General features: G+C 45.4%; 1 protein-coding gene across 1 annotated transcript in view; it reads right to left on the bottom strand.

Moving 5' to 3' along the window:
* Window positions 1–1,077: 1,077 nt before the first annotated feature.
* Window positions 1,078–20,721, bottom strand: part of LOC148147996 (uncharacterized) — a 37,628-nt gene continuing 17,984 nt past the window's right edge. Inside the window, exons 2-3 of the mRNA XM_087993999.1 lie at window positions 20,425–20,626; window positions 1,078–1,263 (exon numbers count right to left, since the gene is read on the bottom strand). Of these exons, the coding sequence (XP_087850125.1) occupies window positions 1,123–1,263; window positions 20,425–20,626 (343 nt within the window). The 3' untranslated portion in view covers window positions 1,078–1,122. The remainder of the gene's footprint in view (window positions 1,264–20,424; window positions 20,627–20,721) is intronic.

Here is a 20,721-nt window from a genome sequence, read left to right as displayed (position 1 = left end):
CATTGCCGGACTACCCAACTGTCTCACTTATATAGATGACCTGGTGACTTTTAGTCAGACATGAATGAACAGTTACAACATTTCTCAGACTTGTTCAATTGATTTCGAAAGGCAGGCTTAGTGATAAATCTGGCTAAAAATAAATTTGCCAAACCCCAAGTCACCTTCCTGGGCCACATTTTTGAACATGGAGAAATGGTTCCATGGAATGCAAAAACAAAGGCATTTGGGAAGTTTCCCATACCATCGACAAGAAGAGCAGTAATGGTTCCTGAGATTGAGTGGATTTTAACAGTGTGGCTGCTCCACTCACTGAATTTCTACAGAAAGGTTTCAGTGGATAGCCGACTGTCAGAAGGCATTTGACAGCCTGAGTGCTGTCTTAACCACTGCCCCAGTATTAACCACATCTAATTACACAAAGCCATTCAAGGTGGCTATCGAAGCAAGTGATGTGGGTGTTGGTACTGTGCTCTAGCAAGAAGACGACAAGACGCTAGAAAGATCTATTGGGTATGTGGGATATAGGTAAAGCAGTGTTACTTCTGCAACCATAATTGCTTATGCAAGGTGAATGAACTAACCTACACCAGTGTATAATTGTTTCAGTAAAGAGCTGAATTACCTAAAATGTACATACAAGAATGAAAACTATGTAAAGGAATACATAGTTTCTTCTGAGTTAGCTAAAATGTGCATACAAGAATGGAATGTGCCTGCAAACAATGGAAGGTGTTACATACAAATAGATAATTTGAAAAAGAACATCAAGATATTCCAAGTTCTGCAAACTTCCCTCATGTCAGCACTGAGGCGAGCCAAGTCACTTATAGGGGGGAGGGTCACCTGGCTTGGAGTAAGGGGAGAAGTAAACAAGGGGGGTGTGCAGCTGGGCAGGGGCAGAACACAATAAGGAATATTGATAGGTTTGAAGGCCAATGAGGTAAACGGGGAAGTACCGAGAATTAAACTGTATAAATTGTGGAGTAATTTCTGGATCGGGGTGCCTAATTGCTAGTCACCCCTTCTTGCAAGAACATTTCAATAAAATTTGCTGCTTCAGAATTTGAGTTGCACTGAAATTTATTATATTGTAAGCTCTGTTTCTCACAATTTGGGCACTCATCTGGGGTGTCCATCATCACCAGTGGGATAGGCACCGTCGATGGCTGGGAAGATGTGTCCTGTTCCTTTTAGAACGGTCCTGTGTTCCTCGGCGGTGGGTTTCCCCTTCTGGTTGACTGAGATCCGATGAGAGTCTATCTGAACCAGGTGAAAGGTTGTAAGTAGGCACAGGGAGCCAGGCAACTCCGTGCACGGACCAAGGTAGGAAAATTGACTTTTAAGTACTGCCTTGGTGGCTGGGATTGAGTTCCAACAGTTAATAAGGGACCGATGAAGGAACTCAATATGGGCTGTGCTGAGGGAAAGGAAAAAGCCTCTGGGAAAAAGAAAATGGAAATGGAGGCAGGGTCCATGACAACATACTTCCAGAAAGTCCATTGGGCAGGATGTTGTGGAATTGGAAAAATAATACTTGTACAAGGGGAAATTATAGGAAAAAGTTGATTAAATGTTGTTGCTTTGTATGGACTAAGGAATCCATTCTTCATCCCGCCGTCTTCTGGCCAAAGTACGGGTTGGACGAAGAATGTGTTTGTAAATATTTGAATTTATATGTCAAAGGAAAACAGCCTTACAGTCAGGAGGAATCAGATTATGCTTCATGTTGGAAGGGCGAGTAACTGAAGGGCTACTGAGAGTACACTACGTAATTAAATCATGGCCAGACATCCAGAAAAAGATTCAAAAGATAGAGGGGTGAAGCGAGAAGGCTCTAGAGTTGTCGTCGTGGGAAGCTCAGAAAGTGTCTGTGAGATACGGTGTGTGTGTGTGTTTGTGAGAGAGAGAGAGAGAAAAGAGCTGTACAGCTAAAAGAAACTTTAATCCTTTGTGATTCGGTTTGAATGCACATTTGTTTGTTGGTGATTGAATGTTTGTGGTTTGTTCCCTGGAGCTTGAGATCCGGGACTATTTTGAAACTGATTTCTATAATGGAAATTTAACATGATTTCTTTTAAGGTTAAAGATTTTACAGTGATTATGAAATAAAATGTTAACTCCTGTTCTTTTTACAGGTCATGACTGCCTTACTATCAGTTTCTAACTAATCTCTTTTATCCTTACATAAAAGCGATTTATGAAGGACAGTTGAAGTTTCAGTTCAACATTAGATTGTAATAAATAAAAATAAATCGTATGGTTAATCTCAGTGACCTTGGATTCGGCCATTATTCATGCATTAGAAGTTTTTTTTTTAACTTGAATAGACAAATCCTTTTCAGGTAGCTCCAGTTATTTCACAACCTATAGCATTGTAATTGAGCAACGACTGGGCAGGACTACTTAAGAAAACTAATTTTGGATTTAAATCAAGGGACTAAAACTGGGTAATTATAGTGGACTTCAAAGTTGGGAACTGTATGCATTTTACATTTTAAAATATTAAATACTGAACAAGTAAGATTCCAAAATGTATAGTTAAGAACAGGCGTTAAAGTTAGACAAGCATAAATTGATAAATTGTATTTGAGATTACAGGTAGAAAGAGGCTCCTGATATTTGAAGTTATAGGGTGAAGTTACAGGGAGAAGAGGCTCCTAGTATTTGAGATTACAGGGAACAAGAAATATTACAATATTGCTTAAAAAAAATCAAGGTCTAAACAAAACATTGGGTGATGAAGAATGGCCATTAGGTGGCCCTAAAGCTGTCCAATTGGTTAAACGGCTCAGCAATTGATCTGGCAACGTAACATGAAAAGCAGAAACGAAAGACAAAAATAATGATAGCGACAGTTGATGGGGTAATGAAGAAAAGGACAAACCTAAGAGGAGAAGGAAACCGGAATGGTGGCGGGCAGCATGTTGAAAATAAAGGGAGGAGAAGGGATCGGGGAGGAGATGTTAAGGGGTCTGGTGGACAGGAACAAGGATTGAAGTGGAAATCCCCACAGGTGGGATGTTATTACTGTGGAAAGACAGATCACTTTAAGAGAGAGTGTCCAGATCTGAAAAAGGAAGCAAAGGCAATACCGTTTATGAACCTTGAAGAAAAATAGGGGTGTCAGGGGTTCCTGTCCCCGGGGACCCACCAGGAACCCTTGATAAATTTAAAGGTGGGACCTTACAAAGAGAACGTAGTTTTCCTAGTCAATAAGGGGGCAGCAAGGTCATCCCAAGGGAGCGGGAACGAAAGAGTTAATTAGATTATGGCGACAGTTTTGTGAAGAGAGGCACAAAGAATCAGTTTTGTGCTCATGACACCAAATTGGGGATTGAATTAACTGCAAATGGTGCTATGAAATCTGTTGAGGTTCTTAAAAATGAATGTGCTCGAGCAAAACAATTACAGAAACGGAATGAGAAGTCACAAGTGACTGGTAAACAAACAGAACTGCACAATTACAGTTTTTAAAATGTTTTAGTCACTTGTTGCGTTTCCACCCTGCATTATATAACATATAATTAAAAATTAATATTTCTAATAAATCAATTGTGTTAGCCTGAATCAATATTAATTGGCAGGATCCCTTCACACATTCTCAGTGACCTGTCACATTGATTCATGGTTATTTTAAAACATGACTGCATTAATTCATTGTTAATTAAAGAATGGAAAGCTACATTACTGGCCAGAGTGTGTGCAGGCAGTGGCAGCAACAGCCTTATTGGTCGAGGAGATTCAGAAACTTACTTTATGGGGAGCCTTAATAGTCAGCACCCCACATCAGGTACGGACCATACTAAATCAGAAATCAGGACGATGGCTCACAGACTGTAGGATCTTGAAATATGAGACAATCTTAATAGAGCGGAATGACTTTGTGTTAGTCACAGACAGTTGCTTGAATCCAGCTGCATTTCTGTGGCGGGGAGAGGGGGTTGCCCTTGACAACCCAGAACACGACTGCCTTGATATTATTGAATATCAAACTAAGGTGCGGATGGACGTAAGGGACATCCCATTGCATGCGAGAGCTCGGTTGTTTATCGACAGGTCCTCCCAGGTGATTGAGGGTTAAAGGCACAATGGATATGCTGTCGTAGACGGGATAGAGGGAAGCGTTATCGAGGCTGAAAGACTGCCTAACGGCTGGTCAGCCCAACTTAGAACCTTAGAAAACAAAGAAGGAACAGTATATACAGACTCCAAATATGCGTTGGAGCGGTATATACCTTTGGAAAAATTTGGCAAAAAAAGAGGACTGATAAATAGCAGAGGAAAAGAACTAGCACATGAGGAATTGATAAAACAACTGCTGGAATCTCTGTTACTCCTGAGAGAAATAGCGATAGTTCATATAAACGGACATCAGAAGGGGAGTGAACTGGAAGTAAGGGGAGTGAACTGGAAGTAAGGGGATATAAACTGGCCGATGAGGTAGCTAAAGAAGCAGCCCTGAATCCACAGGGAGCAGTGATATACTCCTTAATACCTGCAATTCCAGATCTTCAGGGTGCCCCGTTGTTTATTGCAAAGGAGGAAAAGGAACTAAAAGATTTAGGAGCTGCAAAGACAGCGGATGGGCGCTGGATGTTACCCGATGGGAGGGAAATGTTGAATAAAATTATGATGCGAAAGATTATGGCTGTCTTACATCAGGGGAGTCACTGGGGAGTGCAAGCAATGTGTGATTTAGTCCTAAGGAAATAAGAATGCAAAGGGATATATACAATAGCCAAACAGATATGTGAGGGATGCATAACATGTAAAAAAAAACAAGAAGGTGTTAATGAAACAAGTCCCAGGAGGGAGAGAACCTGGGCTAAGATGATTTCAGAGCATTAAGGTAGATTATACCGAATTATCCCGAGTGGGAAGACTGAGGTATTGTTGATCACCTATCTGGATGGGTGGAGGCATACCCTTTAGCCACTACCACTGTAAGTGGGTGTCCAAGATAATACTCAAACACAGAATCCCCAGATACTGGATAGTGGAATGCATAGATTCAGATCAGGGAACTCATTTTACTTCCAGGGTACTCCAGGGAGTAATGAAGGGGTTAGGAATCTCCTGGGAATTCCACACCCCTTAGCACCCACCTTCATCAGGAAAGGTTGAGAGAATGAACCAGACACTCAAGAAGCAGTTATCTAAATTAGTAGTAGAAACCAGACTCCCTTGAACCAAGTGTTTACCTATAGCCCTTTTTCGAGTGCGAACGGCCCCAAGCAAAGATATGAGGCTGTCCCCTTATGAGATATTGTTTGGCCTGCCCTATCTGGGAATGAAAGGGGAACTGCCAACCCTGGAGACTAAAGATCTGTTCTTAAAGAAGTACATATTGGGTTTGTCCTCCTCTTTGTCTTTCCTCAGGAAACAGAGTTTGTTGGCATAGAATCCACCCCTTGAATTCACTATCCATCCGATCCAACTGGGAGATTGGGTCCTAGTCAAATCATGGACTGAGATCAAATTGCAACCAGACTGGGAGGGGCCGTACCAAGTACACTTAACCACTGAAACAGCGAGAAGAACGGCAGAGAAAGGCTGGACTCACTACACTCGGATCAAAGGGCCAGTGGAATCTCCAGTTGAGACAGAAGTCTGGACAACCGAATCTACAAATGAACCACTTAAACTTAAGCTGAAAAGACTTTAAATAACTGATTATACAGTAGCGGCGTGAGCGCGGGATAGTTTCTGTAGTATTGTATGCTAAGTCTCTCGGTGCTTCAATACCACTGTAGAATGGGAAGAATGTATAGGTACACACCAATGTTAGTATTTAATTAACCACAATTATACACTGAAAAGTCCCTAAATACCCTCAGGGTTAATAGTTCTCTTGCTGTACCCCTTTTCTGTATGCTTTTTCTATATCTGCTAAAACAACACTTTACCCCATTTCTAACAATTCCCCCATTTCTTTTCTTAACCATTTGTTGTTTTTGCAATCTTATTTTCTACCGTCTTTTCACCCTATGGTGTCGAGGTTCACAATCTAGTCATTTCTGTCCTTCTAAGTTTGTCTTTTTTCAAACTCTAGGAGTAATCTGTTACTCTCTCTTTCTTGCGCTTGTGCTATTGTCATGACCATTATTGGTTGTTGTCCTCCCAAATACATTACCAGCTTAGTCATTATCCATTTTAACACATTAAACCCTATCAGTAAACCTACAATTATTAGTAACACATAAATGCTTAAATTCACTAACCATTTTCCCCACCCGGTCAATCTCCAGTTACCCCATTCCCATCCCCATCCTTCATCTTTTCGGAGTTCATCTCCAATTTGTCTTATATTGTTTATCTTTTTATTTATTATTTCCGCCTTATCTTCCACTATGGAAGAGGTGTCTGGGATGAAGGTGCAGCATTCTTTGCCAATCAGAGCACAAGTTCCCCCTTTGTCGGCCAAAAGATAATCTAAAGTCATTCGATTTTGTAAAGCTGTTAGTCTCGTGGCAATCATTTCAGTGGTTATGGCCAATATTTGGGATTGAATTTCCCCCATTGCGCCGGTGGTACCATTAATTAAATTTTCAAGGGCGGCCGCCAGTTTCTGTATTTCCACCCCTGCCCTTGTAGTGCCGTAGTTTGGGAGCAGTGTCCACAGTAGACGGTCTTCATCAGAGACCTCTCAGGTCTTACGTCTTATCCCCCCCTCCTTTCCCAGGTTGGGCTCATGCTTTTCTATTCAGAGGTGAGGGACTATATAAGCGAGGTAACAGCAGCCACTCCAACCTTTCTGGTTTTGAGGAAGTGTTTATCACATGAATAAATGGATAGGCCTTCAGATCGCATACCCAATATGTTCCGTTTAATATTCGGGGAGTGGTCGTGGCAGTGGATTGACTGGTGTGGACACAAGATGATTTTCCTAGTTGGAAAGGTGCAGCATCATTCTGATTACAGAAACAGGTGGTATTTACTGCTCCTTTCGGTGGGGAAATTCTAAGACTATCAATAGCGCCCTGATTTTTCGGGGCTGGCCTTGGGAACCATCCTGCAAAGCTATATTTGCTTCTTTCAAATCTCCACTTTGTATTATTTGAACCCACATCAAATTGTTGTACATCGTACACTTCTTTTTTGGTGAGCAGTATTACCGAGGTGGGGATTCCAGATTCGCCATGGTGTGGGACCTCTGCACAGACCCAAAAGTCAGCAAGTCCCTTTTGTTCAGCATAATTTTGGCATAGTGAAGTAAAGTGATTTTTCCCATCTCCTTGAATAGTTAGTACTACTAACGTTACAATACTATACTAATACCCACCCATCTCTAACCCCTGTCTACCGTCCTGCCTATCTGTCTTAATCTTTTAGACACCAGGGAGAGGTGAGTCTACACAGCCCTTACAATCAATAACAATATATATAAGCAAACGTCAAAAGAGTCTTTTGTCTCAGTTTATTCTTTCTTTCTCAGCTTAACTTTCAGAGGGTTGTCTGTAGGATGAGTGTGCCACTCTGCCAATGGGGCGTTCACAGGACCTTTAACGCGAGTGTGATGACTCCACCCTTTCTCAGCAGTTCGGATAGCTGTTTCACTAGTTAGGACGGTTAGGAATGGCCCCTCCCAGCTTGGGTGCAGTTTGGTATCTTTCCAGGTCTTAATCAGGACCCAATTACCCGGTTGTATTCGATGTACTGCAAACTCGAGTGGCAGTATCTGTACCAACAGGCCTTTATTCCTAAGAATAAACAAAGAAGAGCCGAGCGCCACAATATAGTTCTTTAAAAACTTATCATTGAACTCTGACCAGCCGTTAGGCAGTCTTTCAGCCTCGATAATGCTTCCCTCTATCCCGTCTACTACAGTATATTCATTGTGCTTTTTACCCTCAATCATCCGGGAGGACCCGTCGATAAACAACCGAGTTCTCGCATGCAATGGTACGTCTCTTAAGGTCATTCGCACTTTAGTCTGATATTCAGTAATATCAAGGCAGTCATGTTCTGGATGGCCAGGGGCCACCCCCCTCTTTCCGCCACAGAAATGCAGCTGGATTCAAGCAACTAGAGGAGAAAGTGAGGACTGCAGATGCTGGAGATCAGAGCTGAAAATGTGTTGCTGGAAAAGCGCAGCAGGTCAGGCAGCATCCAGGGAACAGGAGAATCGACGTTTCGGGCATAAGCCCTTCTTCAGGAATCAGGAATCTAACTTTCTCGTTCTAATTTCTTCAACTGCTGCAACCATTATTTTAGCTTTTTGTTTTTGTTTCTCCACTTCCCTTTTCACATTCACTTTCTGTGCCTCATATAACAGATCTTCTATCTGTTTTTCACTCCAGCCTTCTAATTTCTGTAATTTATTTTGTATGTCCGGCCATGATTTAGTTACAAATTAGACCTTTAAAAGTCCCTGTGCTACCGGATCATCGAGATTCATTCCTGAATATTTTCTAGTGGCTTCTTTTAATCTCTGTAAAAAGACTGACGGGGCTTCCTCCTTTTCCTGTCTTACTTCAAAGGCTTTTAAAAAATTCTGAGATTTAGGTGCTGCTTCTTTAATACCCAAAATGACCATTTCTCGAAAGTCCCTCATTTTGCCTCTATCATGTTCATCCATACCCTTCCAATGTGGGTCCACATTGGGGAATTTGTTTTTGGCTGGTATCACTCCCTCACCCACCGGATGTCACGTTTTTCATTCCCTCAGAGCAGCTCTACTAATCATGCCCCTTTCTTCTCCTGACCGTACCTGATGTGGGGTGCTGACTATTAAGGCTCCCCTAAAAGTAAGTTTCTGACTCTCCTCTACCAATAAGGCTATTGCTGCCACTGTCTGCACACACTCTGGCCAGTAATGTAGCTTTCCATTCTTTAATTAACAATGAATTAATGCAGTCAGTTTTTAAATTAACCATGAATCAATATGACAGGTCACTGAGAATGTATGAAGGAATCCTGCCAATTAATATTGATTCAGGCTTAACACAATTGATTTATTATAAATATTAATTATTATTTCTATATATTATATAATTCAGGATGGAAACACAACAAGTGATTAAAACATTTTAAAAACTGTAATTGTGCAGTTCTGTTTGTTTACCAGTCACTTGTGACTTCTCATTCCGTTTCTGTAATTGTTTTGCTCGAGCACATTCATTTTTAAGAATCTCAACAGATTCTATAGCACCTTTTGCAGTTAATTAAATCCTCAATTTGGTGGCAAATATCTCGTCATGAACGCAAAACTGATTCTTCATGCCTCTCATCACAAAACTGTTGCCATAATCCAATTAACTTTTTATTCATTCCCACCCCCTTGGGCTTAAAATGTAAGGATGACCTTGCTGCCCCCGTATCGACTAGGAAAACTGCGTCCTCTTTGTAAGGTCCCACCTTTAAATTTATCAAGGGTTCCTGGTGGGTCCCCGGGGGGCAGGAACTCCTGACACCTCTATTTTTCAACAAGGTTCATAAACGGCACTGCCTTTACTTCCTTTTTCGGATCTGTACACTCTTAAAGTGACCTGTCTTTCCACAGTAATAACATCCCACCTGTGGGGACTTCCACTTTGATCCTTGTTCCTGTTTACCAGACCCCTTAACATCTCCTCCCCGATCCCTTCTCCTCACTTTATTTTCAACATGCTGCCCGCCACCATTCCGGTTCCCTTATCCTTTTAGTTTTGTCCTTTTCTTTATTACCTCATCAACTGTGGCTTATCATTATTTTTGCCTTCTGTTTCTGCTTCTCATGTTACATCGCCGGATCAATTGCTGAGCCGATTTAACCAACTGAACAGCTGTAGGGCAACCTCATGGCCATTCCTCATCACCCAATGTTTTGTTTAAACCTTGATTCTTTTAAAGAAATATTGCAATATTTCTTGCTCCCTGTAATCTCAAATACAATTTACCAATTTATGCTTGCTTTTCTTTAAAGCCTGTTCCTAACTATACATTTTGGAATCTTACTTGTAAATATATATTTATATATTATAAATTCATTTATTCAGTGTTTAATATTCAAAATGCAAAATGCACACAATTCCCAACTCTGAAACCCACCACAATCACCCGGTTCCAGTCCCCTGATTTAAATTCAAAACTCGTCCTCCCAAGTAGTCCTGACCAGTCATTGCTCAATTACAATGCTATAGGTCGTGAAATAACCAGAGCTGCCTTAAAAGGATTTGTCTATTCAAGTTAAAACTTCAACTGTCCTCCATAAATCGCTTTTATGTAAGGATAAAAGAGATTAGAAACCGATAGTAAGGCAGTCATGACCTGTAAAAAGAACATTTTATTTCATAATCTTGCAAAATCCTTAACCTTAAAAGAAATCATGTTAAAATTTCCATAATAGAAATCAGATTCAAAACAATCCCGGATCTCAAGCTCCAGGGAACATTCAATCACCGACAAACAAATGTGCATTCACACTGAATCACAAAGGGTTAAACTTTCTACTAGCTGTACAACTCTTTTCTCTCTCTCTCACTGTTTTAAAAAATTCTCAAGGTCAAGGACCAGGCTCGCAGGAAAGTAGTCTGACACAGAACAAACAGCCAAGAGGCGAGTCTGCTAGAATATGTGTTTTATTCCCCGCAGCGTCGCCACAACCAGTCTCGTACTCACAACGGGTCTGGTTTATACTCACTCTACGTGTTACCGGAACTGGGAGCCGTCAATTCTCGTAGAGCGGTTGCCAACAACCCACGCTCGGCGGTTAAACGCAACCCCGGAGCAGACTCTACCGAACTGGAGACTTTTCCAGCTGATATACTCTTTTCCAGATATAAACATTCATGTGAACAGCAGAGCAAGGCTAAAAAACACATTCCATTCTGGTTACATACAGATAAGAAGATTCACACGGGAAGGTGTATAATAAGATTCACACGGGACTAAGCGACACCTTCCATTTTCGGTTAGATTCACACATGTAGCAGAGCAAGGCTAAAAAACACATTCCATTCTGGTTATTCACACGGGAAGGTGTATAATAAGATTCACACGGGACTAAGCGACACCTTCCATTTTCGGTTAGATTCACACATGTATTGGGACACAATTTTAACCCTTTCACCACATTCCACTGCTTGGCCCAATACATGTGTTGCATAATGATTCACACATGTATTGGGACATAATTTTACACCACATTCCACTGCTTGGCCCAATACATGTGTTACATTATGCCCATATGTATTCTTTCTAACAAGCGCCTACGCACATGCCAAATATACAAGCAAGTCAGGACATTACAGCATGTTAAAATCACCAGGACCGCTACCAGGATCGACAAGGGTGGGAACAGGAATGTCCCCGCAGTGGAGGACATACCACTCAATATGTCCCACCAATGAGGAGCTGACTCCACGTCCACTACACGGGCAGCATGTACTACCTCCTGTCCATGTATAAAGGTAGACACCGTAACCTTGGTGACATTGGTTTGATGCTTTCGTAATATCTGCTTAAGCTCCTCGGATCGGTCCAATGCTCGCTTAAACCGATCCAGGGAAATGTTCCAAGGATTCATCAGCACTTTCCACTGCACCTTGGTAAAGTGGCGAGCACTGCTATAAGTGGTCAACAAATAGGTGTGATTCTGCCAGTGCCACTGATAGACATTTGAGAGGCATCCCGAGAACGGTGCTGAGGGAAGCATAGGATGTGGATTATTGGTAGCCACACAGAGCGTGTGTGGCCCAATCTGCCACATCATGTCCCTTGGAGTCTCAACAGTCCATTCGCACAGGGCCGTTCCCTTAGTCAAGCAAGGGTCCCGATACCTGTCCATCAGTAGGCAAGTTTTCCCCTGATCAGTCTGTTCACAAGCGGACAGATCATAGGTAATATTGGTATCTGGGCTAAACCACTGTCCCCTTGTCTTCAGAAAATAATATCCAGAAGATGTAATCACTGGTAATACATAATATCGACAGACCGTAACAGTGTGGGTTACATTCATGGTAACAAAGTATCCGTTACACATAGTTGCGTTACACCATGTTCGCTCTGGATGGGTTATCATCCACAATTTCTCAGATACATTCCATAGTCCCCTCCACGCCTGTACATTGGGGGATGTTACCACACGCAAAAAGCGTTCTTTCTGTATTTGAGCATGCAACATTTGAATATGACAGGCAGTCCAATTTAACTGAGCCGTAATGTTCTCAAACAGTTCCTGAGTGGCGCCCCAGACATCCAGTTCCCATTGCAGAGATCGTATCATTATTTCAGCTGTCTCTCCTTGAGTCATCATTACGGATGGCATCCACCTTCCAATAGTATGTAGTCCTTGTGAGGTGGCCTGTCCCGTGTTAGATAATTTAGTACGGGTCACCTCAGAGTCAATGGCATTCGAGATACCCATAACAGTTCCTGCGCCTCCCAGCAGGGTGTCGTACCACGCTCGTCGCCGCCTCTTGGTATGACACTCGGGTATGAGGGGCAACTGTACCCGCCAATGAACATCAGTGTGCAGTACCGCCCGGGCCATCTGTTGACAAGTTGACATAATAGGGGCCAACTGTGTTCGATGCGACCGCACGCCCCCCGTGGCTGGCCCGCCCCGCGTGGGGTTTAATAACGCCTCAGACGGGGCATTCGTCGAGGGCAGTACCATTATTAACCACATGAATCGATGACGATTCCGAATATCGGTGGCATTGCGCAGCCACAGATCTTCCCCCCGAGCTGTGACGCTCCAATGAGTCCCCGTTGTCCCGCATGTCTGGGTGCGTCGGTCCCACAAACACGTCTTGACTTGGGCATTTACCACCAGAGTGCAATTAGGCGGTATGAACGATATGTCATATTTTTCCCCATCCCGGCGCATGTAGCACTGTGCACACGTGTACAATTGACAGTCGCTGGTGAGAGTCAGAACAACGCACTGCTGACCGGGTTCACATGTAAAATCGTCCTGCGTCCGTCGCTGGCTACTGGCCTCCCACCGCACCTCATGGCGGGCGACCGGTACCAGCGTCCAGGCCGTGATACCGATGCCCTGGAGTGGCCATCCGATCGCGAACATCGCCAATAGGAGTCGCAATCCCCATGACCACCCCATGTTCAAGGCGGAGGGCCAGCCTGCGGGTGCATAGCAATTACAACATTATTTAGGTCTCACGTAAGTAGCACTGGTTCGCCGGGACGTTTGCCCAGGTCGGGTCCCCGGGGTACATAATGGTGACCAGACTGTCCTTCCCCTGTGCTATGATTTCGGCCGGCCTGGGGGGGCCGGTCGTCTGGCGCACCCATACCTTGGCCCCCTTAGTGTCAGTAGACCCAAATCCCCCCGTCCCACGCTCAGTAACCGTAACGGGAGCTCCCGTCTCTTCCACCGTTGTAAGGTTACATGGCTTAATGACCAATTGCGCTATTCTGTCCCCCTTCTGTATCACGTAAGGTTCAGCGGTGATGTTGACCAGGATCACCCCCAACTCCCCTTGGTAGTCTGCGTCAATTACGCCTGCCATCACATCAATCCCCTTTAGTGACAGTCCCGACCGCGGGAGGATATGCCCATAGGTTCCAGGGGGACAAATCAATCCTAACCCGGTCTTAATCACCGTAGGTTTCTGTTGGATCAAAGTCTGGGCAGTTAGTGCTCGTAGGTCCAGTCCAGCCGAAGCCGGCGTGGCCCTTACGGGAATATCAGCTTCCTCAGCGAATTTCCACATTTTAATAGGCTAAGTCTTTGGGGTATCACTTACTCGTATCATCCTATTCAAGGGTGTTACCCCATTTCCTAATGGGCGGTTATTAATTTGTTTCACCACCCGAATTAGTTGCTTCTTCCAACCTGTTAAGTCATTGCAACCTCCTGCTTTTCGTAGTGAGGACTTCAGAAGCCCATTCATTCGTTCTATAAGTCCCGCAGCTTGTGGGTGATAGGGTACATGATAAACCCATTCCACGTGGTTATCGTGACACCACTGCTTTACCGCCCTTCCTGTGAAATGGGAGCCATTGTCACTCTGGACCTGTATGGGCAATCCATAAAATTGTTCAATCAAATCTAAACATCGCAAGGTAGCCTGTTGATTGTTGTGACGACAGGGATGGGCTACCAAAACCCCAGACATAGTGTCCACAGCTGTACATATGTGGTTACATCCTTGTGAGGAGGGTAAGGGACCCACAAAGTCCATTTGCCAGCTCTGTCCCGGACCATCCCCCCGATGGATATGTCCCATCATGTGTTGGGGCACTCCCTGCCGCTGATGTTGACACTGCTCACACTGGTTTACTGCAGTCTTAACATCATCTACCATAAGATCTATTCCTCGGTCTCGAGCCCATTGCAAGGTTCCTTGCACTCCCCAGTGCCCAGCCTTAAGGTGTGCCCATCTAGCTAGGTCCACTGAGGTGCCCCTTTGCACCATCATGGTTCGGACGATACCATCCACATATCGGTTATGTAGAGCTTCCACATCATTTCGAGATGTATGGGCATCTACGTGGGTGATGTATATGACCAGTTATTGAGCTTTCTCCCATATATCTTCCCATAACCGTTTACCCCATACTTCCCTATTCTGGATCATCCACTGATTGGCCTGCCAAGTTGGCATCCATTGTGTCATGCCGTTAACCACTGACCACGAGTCAGAGAACAAACAAACTCCCATGACCCCTGCTTGCATGACTACCATATGCACTGCTTTTAATTCTGCCCACTGACTACTTTTTCCCTCCCCTAATTCTTCTAGGGTAGTGCCTTGTTTAGGGTTAAAGGCGGCAGCTTTCCATCTACGCTGTCCCGCTTTCCATTGGGCTGACCCATCTACGAACCAAGCCGTGGCTTGTTCATCCGGGGTCAGTTCATCATACCGTTTTCCCATCTTAACGGGTGATTCCTTGTATTCAATCACCTCAAACCGTTTTTCCCCTTCCTCAGGGGCCTCCGCCACTTGCTCATGTAGGACTGACACTCCTTTCTGTCCAGTCCGCACTCTCTCCGACACATACCATTTCCATTTAATGATGCTGCTCTCTTGGGCAGTTCCTATTCGGTGGGTAGTGGGGTCACTAAGTACCCACGGAAGAATAGGGATAGCTGTTCTCATGATCACTTCATGTCCAATGGTCAGGGCTTCGGTTTCCACCAAGCCCCAGTAGCATGCTAATAACTGTTTCTCAAAGGGGGTATACCGTTCCCCTGCCGGGGGTAATTTTCGGGACCAAAATCCCAGTGGCTTACGGGCTCTTCCCTGTTTTTGCCATAAGCTCCAATTGGCATAATCCCCCTGTGCTGAGACTTGCAGTTCTACAGGTCCTGACTGTATCTTTCCCAAGGATACAGCTTGCTGTATCGCTTGCTTGGCCATTTCAAATGCAGTTTGATGGACCTCCGTCCATTCGAACGCTGCCTTTTTCCTCGTAACTCGATACAAAGGTTTTAAAATTTGTCCTAAATGGGGAATATGCTGTCTCCAGAATCCGAATAACCCAATAAATTGCTGCACGTCCTTCTGGGTGTGAGGGACGGCAAAGACCTGAATCTTATTTTTAGCTTTCGCAGTGATTTCCCTTTCCCCCTTGTTCCACACGATTCCTAAGAATTTTACCGTTTGTGAGGGACCCTGGATTTTGGCTGGGTTGATCTCCCACCCATATCCTCGCATATGTTGAACCAGTTGGTCCAGCAATTCCTGAACCTGCTTCTGACTTGTCCCCTGTATCATCATATCGTCAATATAGTGCGAGATCATCACTTCGTCAGGCACTTTAAAGGCAGCCAAGTGTTCTGCAACTATCCGGTGGCAGATAGTAGGGCTATGCAGATATCCTTGGGGCAATCGCGTGAACGTGAATTGTCTACCCTCCCAAGTGAATGCGAACTGTTCCTGCCTATCTTCGGGAATAGGAATTGTGAAGAAGGCATTAGCCAAATCAATTACTCCGTACCACACCCCTGGATGATGTTGGATTCGTCCTATAATAGTGACGGCATCCGGGACCGCTGCCGTCAAGGCCGGAGTGTGACGGTTTAGTTGCCGATAATCTACCGTCATCCGCCATGACCCATCGGCTTTATGTACGGGCCATAAGGGGTTATTCCACGCCGTGGTGCATGTCCTAAGCACTCCCGCTTCCAAATAATCCTTAATTGTGGCGGATATTTCTTTATGTCCGCCGGGAATCCTATACTGTCTAAGACTTATTACGCGATCGGCGATCGGGATGGGGAAGGGGTCCATTTTAACCTTTCCCACTAACACCGTCCTACAGCGCAAAGCCATTTTCGTGATTCCAAATTCAAACTTCCCTTGTTGGAGGTGAAGTGTTAAACCGGCCAGAATGTCCATTCCCAGGATCCATTCTCTAACCGGTGTAATGATAATTGAATAAGTTTTAATGGGCATTGTACCTATCTTTAGGGGCAATTGTACTGTTTTTCCTTCAATCAGATTACCTCCCAGCCCAACCAGCGTGACTGGGGTTCCTTTAAACTTATGGGGCGTCCCATAGATTAAGGTGGCCTCCGCCCCTGTGTCCACTAGAGCCATAACGGTTTGGACGGATTTGCGCCAATAGATAGTCAATGATACATGAGGTCGAATGTCGTCTGCTGACCATTGGCTCGTTCGTGGGCAAACCCTTGGGGCTTGGCCCGATTCCTATTGTTCCTCCCATTCATCTTCCCCAGACAGCACTGGGTAAAGACGTTTGCCTCGCCCTTCTTTGTTCTTGCCTTTCTTACTAGGTGTCCGGCCACGCCTATCCACTTTATAACACTCTCGGAGGGGAGGCCGTACCTCCTCCTCCTCCTCGTCCTCCGAGGATTCCCACCGCTGGGAAGTGGAAGTTCTACCCCTTCGAGGCTCATTAACAACCGGACCCCGTGTCTGACATTTTTGTGTTAGTAATTCCACTAGGTCTTCCATAGTGGGTCGGGACTCCGTCTCTACCCGGGACACCTTCAGTCCCTTTCGTCTGCATAAGTCTTTTAATTCCGGTGTAGGTAGGCCATCAATCTCCGATGCTGGGACCTGCGCCCGTATCAAAGCTTGCCACAAAGCACGCCGTGAGGGGCCTTGGTTACTTCCTTGACTAGGGTTTACTTTTCCCCCTGCCCGAGCCTCAGGGCGACGCCCCTCCGTGCCCCCCTGAGAAGCACGGGTTGTGGGTCCCCAATCCCCCAAACCACCCATCTCCCTCATCATACTACGGGCATCTCCTAGGGTTTCTCCCCGTCCACTCAACATTATGGTTAATAACAGTGGTTTATAATGGGGGGGGGCAGTCTTCACTAGGTGGTCTCTAGTCTGTCTACTAACATTTGTGTTATCTACCTCGTCCAGCACTCCCAGCAACAGGGCATCCCGCACACACAAACGGGTTAGCCTCTGAACCCCTTCCTTAATTGTTGTCCAAGTTCCTTCCAAGGGGGGCCAATCGGACGGGAAGGGATACTGTTCGGCCACTGCACTGGCATACATCCCAAATAAGGTCCCCATACTGCGATCTATTACCATATCCTTGGCTTGTCTGCGGTACCCCAGGTCTATGGCAGCATCCTTTGCTAATCCACCAAACTTGGGAGCATCCTGATAGTCTACCTGCACTTGTTGCCCCCCTTCCTCGAGGAGCCGAATTAGCCATAGCTCTAACGGCTCCCCAGGATTACGTCGGGTTTTCTGGGTGATAAACAGCACCTCATCGGTAGTGAAGTCTTCCGTTAATTCAGAGAATTCTGCGGGAGGCTGAGCCCGCGGTAATTCATGCATAATTGCCTCCCCTTGTTCATTCCGTATAGGGTTTCCTTCCTCATCTAACATTACCTCCCGTTGCACTGGGAGACGTCTCTGAACCTGCTTTCTCCTAACCACTGGTTTAGCTTGGAGTACGGGTGGGTCCTCTTCGTACTGATCATCTGAATCTCCCCAAATATTCCCATCCCAATGATCAATATCCCACCGATCCCCGTTATTTAACTGGGCTACAAACGCCCGTACTTGTACCGGGTCCGGGGTTCGAGGGACCTTCCTTTTCTCTTTCCGTTTCTTAGCAGACAGATACATAATAGTTCGTCCTGCTAGTTCAGTTAATGCTGTCAATTCAGCTTTTAACTTCATAATTTCCTGCCTCAACATAGAGGCATCTCCCGAACTGAGTCCCTGCTCATGTTTCAGGAGGGCTAATTCTGCTTCAGCTTTTTGGCGCTTGTCTGACTGTTGTCTACAAGCCGCCGCACAGGCCCACATCCTCCGCTGTACCCCAGGCAAGGGGTTCTTCGGCAGGACTGGGATCCTCTCAAGGGTGGACAGCAGCGACCCTGGGGTTCCTACGCCCTCGGCCTCCCAGTTCTCAAACAAACTGCCACGCCATGCCACGGCCCATGCCATCCCGGGACGGTCGGGACCTCCACAGTTTGTTCCTCTGGTTTCTTAGCCTTTTTCCAAAACATTGTTCTGTATCAAAATCTTTCCTCAATTGCGATTGATCCTGCCGACTACGCCAAAATGTTTTAAAAAATTCTCAAGGTCAAGGACCAGGCTCGCAGGAAAGTAGTCTGACACAGAACAAACAGCCAAGAGGCGAGTCTGCTAGAATATAAGTGTTTTATTCCCCGCAGCGTCGCCACAACCAGTCTCGTACTCACAACGGGTCTGGTTTATACTCACTCTACGTGTTACCGGAACTGGGAGCCGTCAGTTCTCGTAGAGCGGTTGCCAACAACCCACGCTCGGCGGTTAAACGCAACCCCAGAGCAGACTCTACCGAACTGGAGACTTTTCCAGCTGATATACTCTTTTCCAGATATAAACATTCATGTGAACAGCAGAGCAAGGCTAAAAAACACATTCCATTCTGGTTACATACAGATAAGAAGATTCACACGGGAAGGTGTATAATAAGATTCACACGGGACTAAGCGACACCTTCCATTTTCGGTTAGATTCACACATGTAGCAGAGCAAGGCTAAAAAACACATTCCATTCTGGTTATTCACACGGGAAGGTGTATAATAAGATTCACACGGGACTAAGTGACACCTTCCATTTTCGGTTAGATTCACACATGTATTGGGACACAATTTTAACCCTTTCACCACACTCACACACACACACACACACACACACAGACACCATGTCTCACAGACACTTTGAGTTTCCCGCAACGACTTCTCTAGCTTTTGAATATTTTTCTGGGCGTCTGGCCATAAGTTAGTTACGAAGTGCACCCTCAGTAGCCCTTCAGCTACTAGCCCTTCTGACACGAAGCATAATCTGATTCCTCCTGACTGTAAGGCTGTTTTTCATTGACATTTTATCATTTGTTTTTTATTCTTTCCTCCCGTCCGAGGATTGTACTTCCAATCTCTTAACATTTTTCCTAAAGGACTGTCCGTTGGGATGTGGTCATTGGACGTCCCTCTCATGTCCCCTTCTAAACTTAAATCACTATTTTTATTCCCCATTTCTATGATCAGCCGTTTCTTTATGTAATTTAATTAACCTTACTGAGGTCTGGTGTCACCTTCTTCCACACCCACTTCAGGGTCCTGACCTTCGCGTGGGGGATTTCCCCTCTTAACAACTGGTCTAAGGCTGGGTGACCGAATCAGGTAGACACCTTACTCATCAGATTAATCTTAGCCAATTAAACACTTTAATTTAAGAGTTTCCAATTACCCGTACTTCTCGTACCTCCCCGACCACCAAGGCAACACTTAAAGGTCCCTTTTCTTACCTTGGTCTGTGCACAAGAGTTACCTGGTTGAATTCGCGCGCCCTTATCCCGCGACAATACCCCGGATATATCCACCTGGCAACCGTGACAACTGCTACCTACCCTGGTTGATCGGGTTCGCCTAACCCGGTCGCCCAGAACTCCGGTTCCCCGGATATATCCAACTGGCAGCGGATACGTGGACACATCCACCTGGCAGCAAATACCGCTGCCGGTCTCCCGGATGTATCCACCTGGCAGCAACTACTGCTACCAACCCCGGTCGCCGGTTACCCAGATATATCCTGAAGAAGGGCTCATGCCCGAAACGTCGATTCTCCTGCTCCTTGGATGCTGCCTGACCTGCTGCGCTTTTCCAGCAACACGTTTTCAGCTCTGATCTCCAGCATCTGCAGTCCTCACTTTCTCCTACCCGGATATATCCAACTGGCAGCAACTACTGCTACCCACCCCAGTCGCCCAGATACGTGGACACATCCACCTGACAGCAACTACCGCTCCCAACCCCGGTCGACCGGAACCCCGGTTCCCCAGATCCCCGGATATATCCAACTGGCAGCAACTACCACTGCCAGCCACCCGGATACATCCACCTGGCAACAGTATCAATGGCTACCCACCCTGGCTGACTGGATTAGCCTATTCCAGTCACCAGCACCCCGGTTCCCCGGATATATCAGAATGGCAGCAAATACCGCTGCCTACCCCGGTCGCTCAGATAAATCTTTTAAGACCTTTCTTACCCGGGTCTTGTGCACACAAGAGTCACCTGACCGAACCTGTCGCATCTGCCCGTCTTGTTTCCAGGGTCTCCCAGTCCGGATCACGGTCGCCCAAAGCCGCCTCAGCAACAAGGGGAAACTAGAGATCACTGAAATCACCTTCTCCATTTCTCCAAGAATACCGAGCGACCAGAGCTTGGGATCCCGGAACGAGCCCCCAAATCTGTTAGAAACAAAATTCAATAAAATTTATACGAGACCACCAAAACTGGAAACAAGACTTATTACGAACTTGCAAGTAAGGGCTTCAATTGCATA

This window comes from Chiloscyllium plagiosum, unplaced genomic scaffold (assembly GCF_037043375.1).
Source record: "Chiloscyllium plagiosum isolate Xiang-an unplaced genomic scaffold, Cpla_swu_hap1 HiC_scaffold_14, whole genome shotgun sequence".
Taxonomy (NCBI): domain Eukaryota; kingdom Metazoa; phylum Chordata; class Chondrichthyes; order Orectolobiformes; family Hemiscylliidae; genus Chiloscyllium; species Chiloscyllium plagiosum.
The sequence above is the reverse complement of the archived record's forward strand: the minus strand, read 5'-3'. Positions and strand labels throughout refer to the sequence as shown.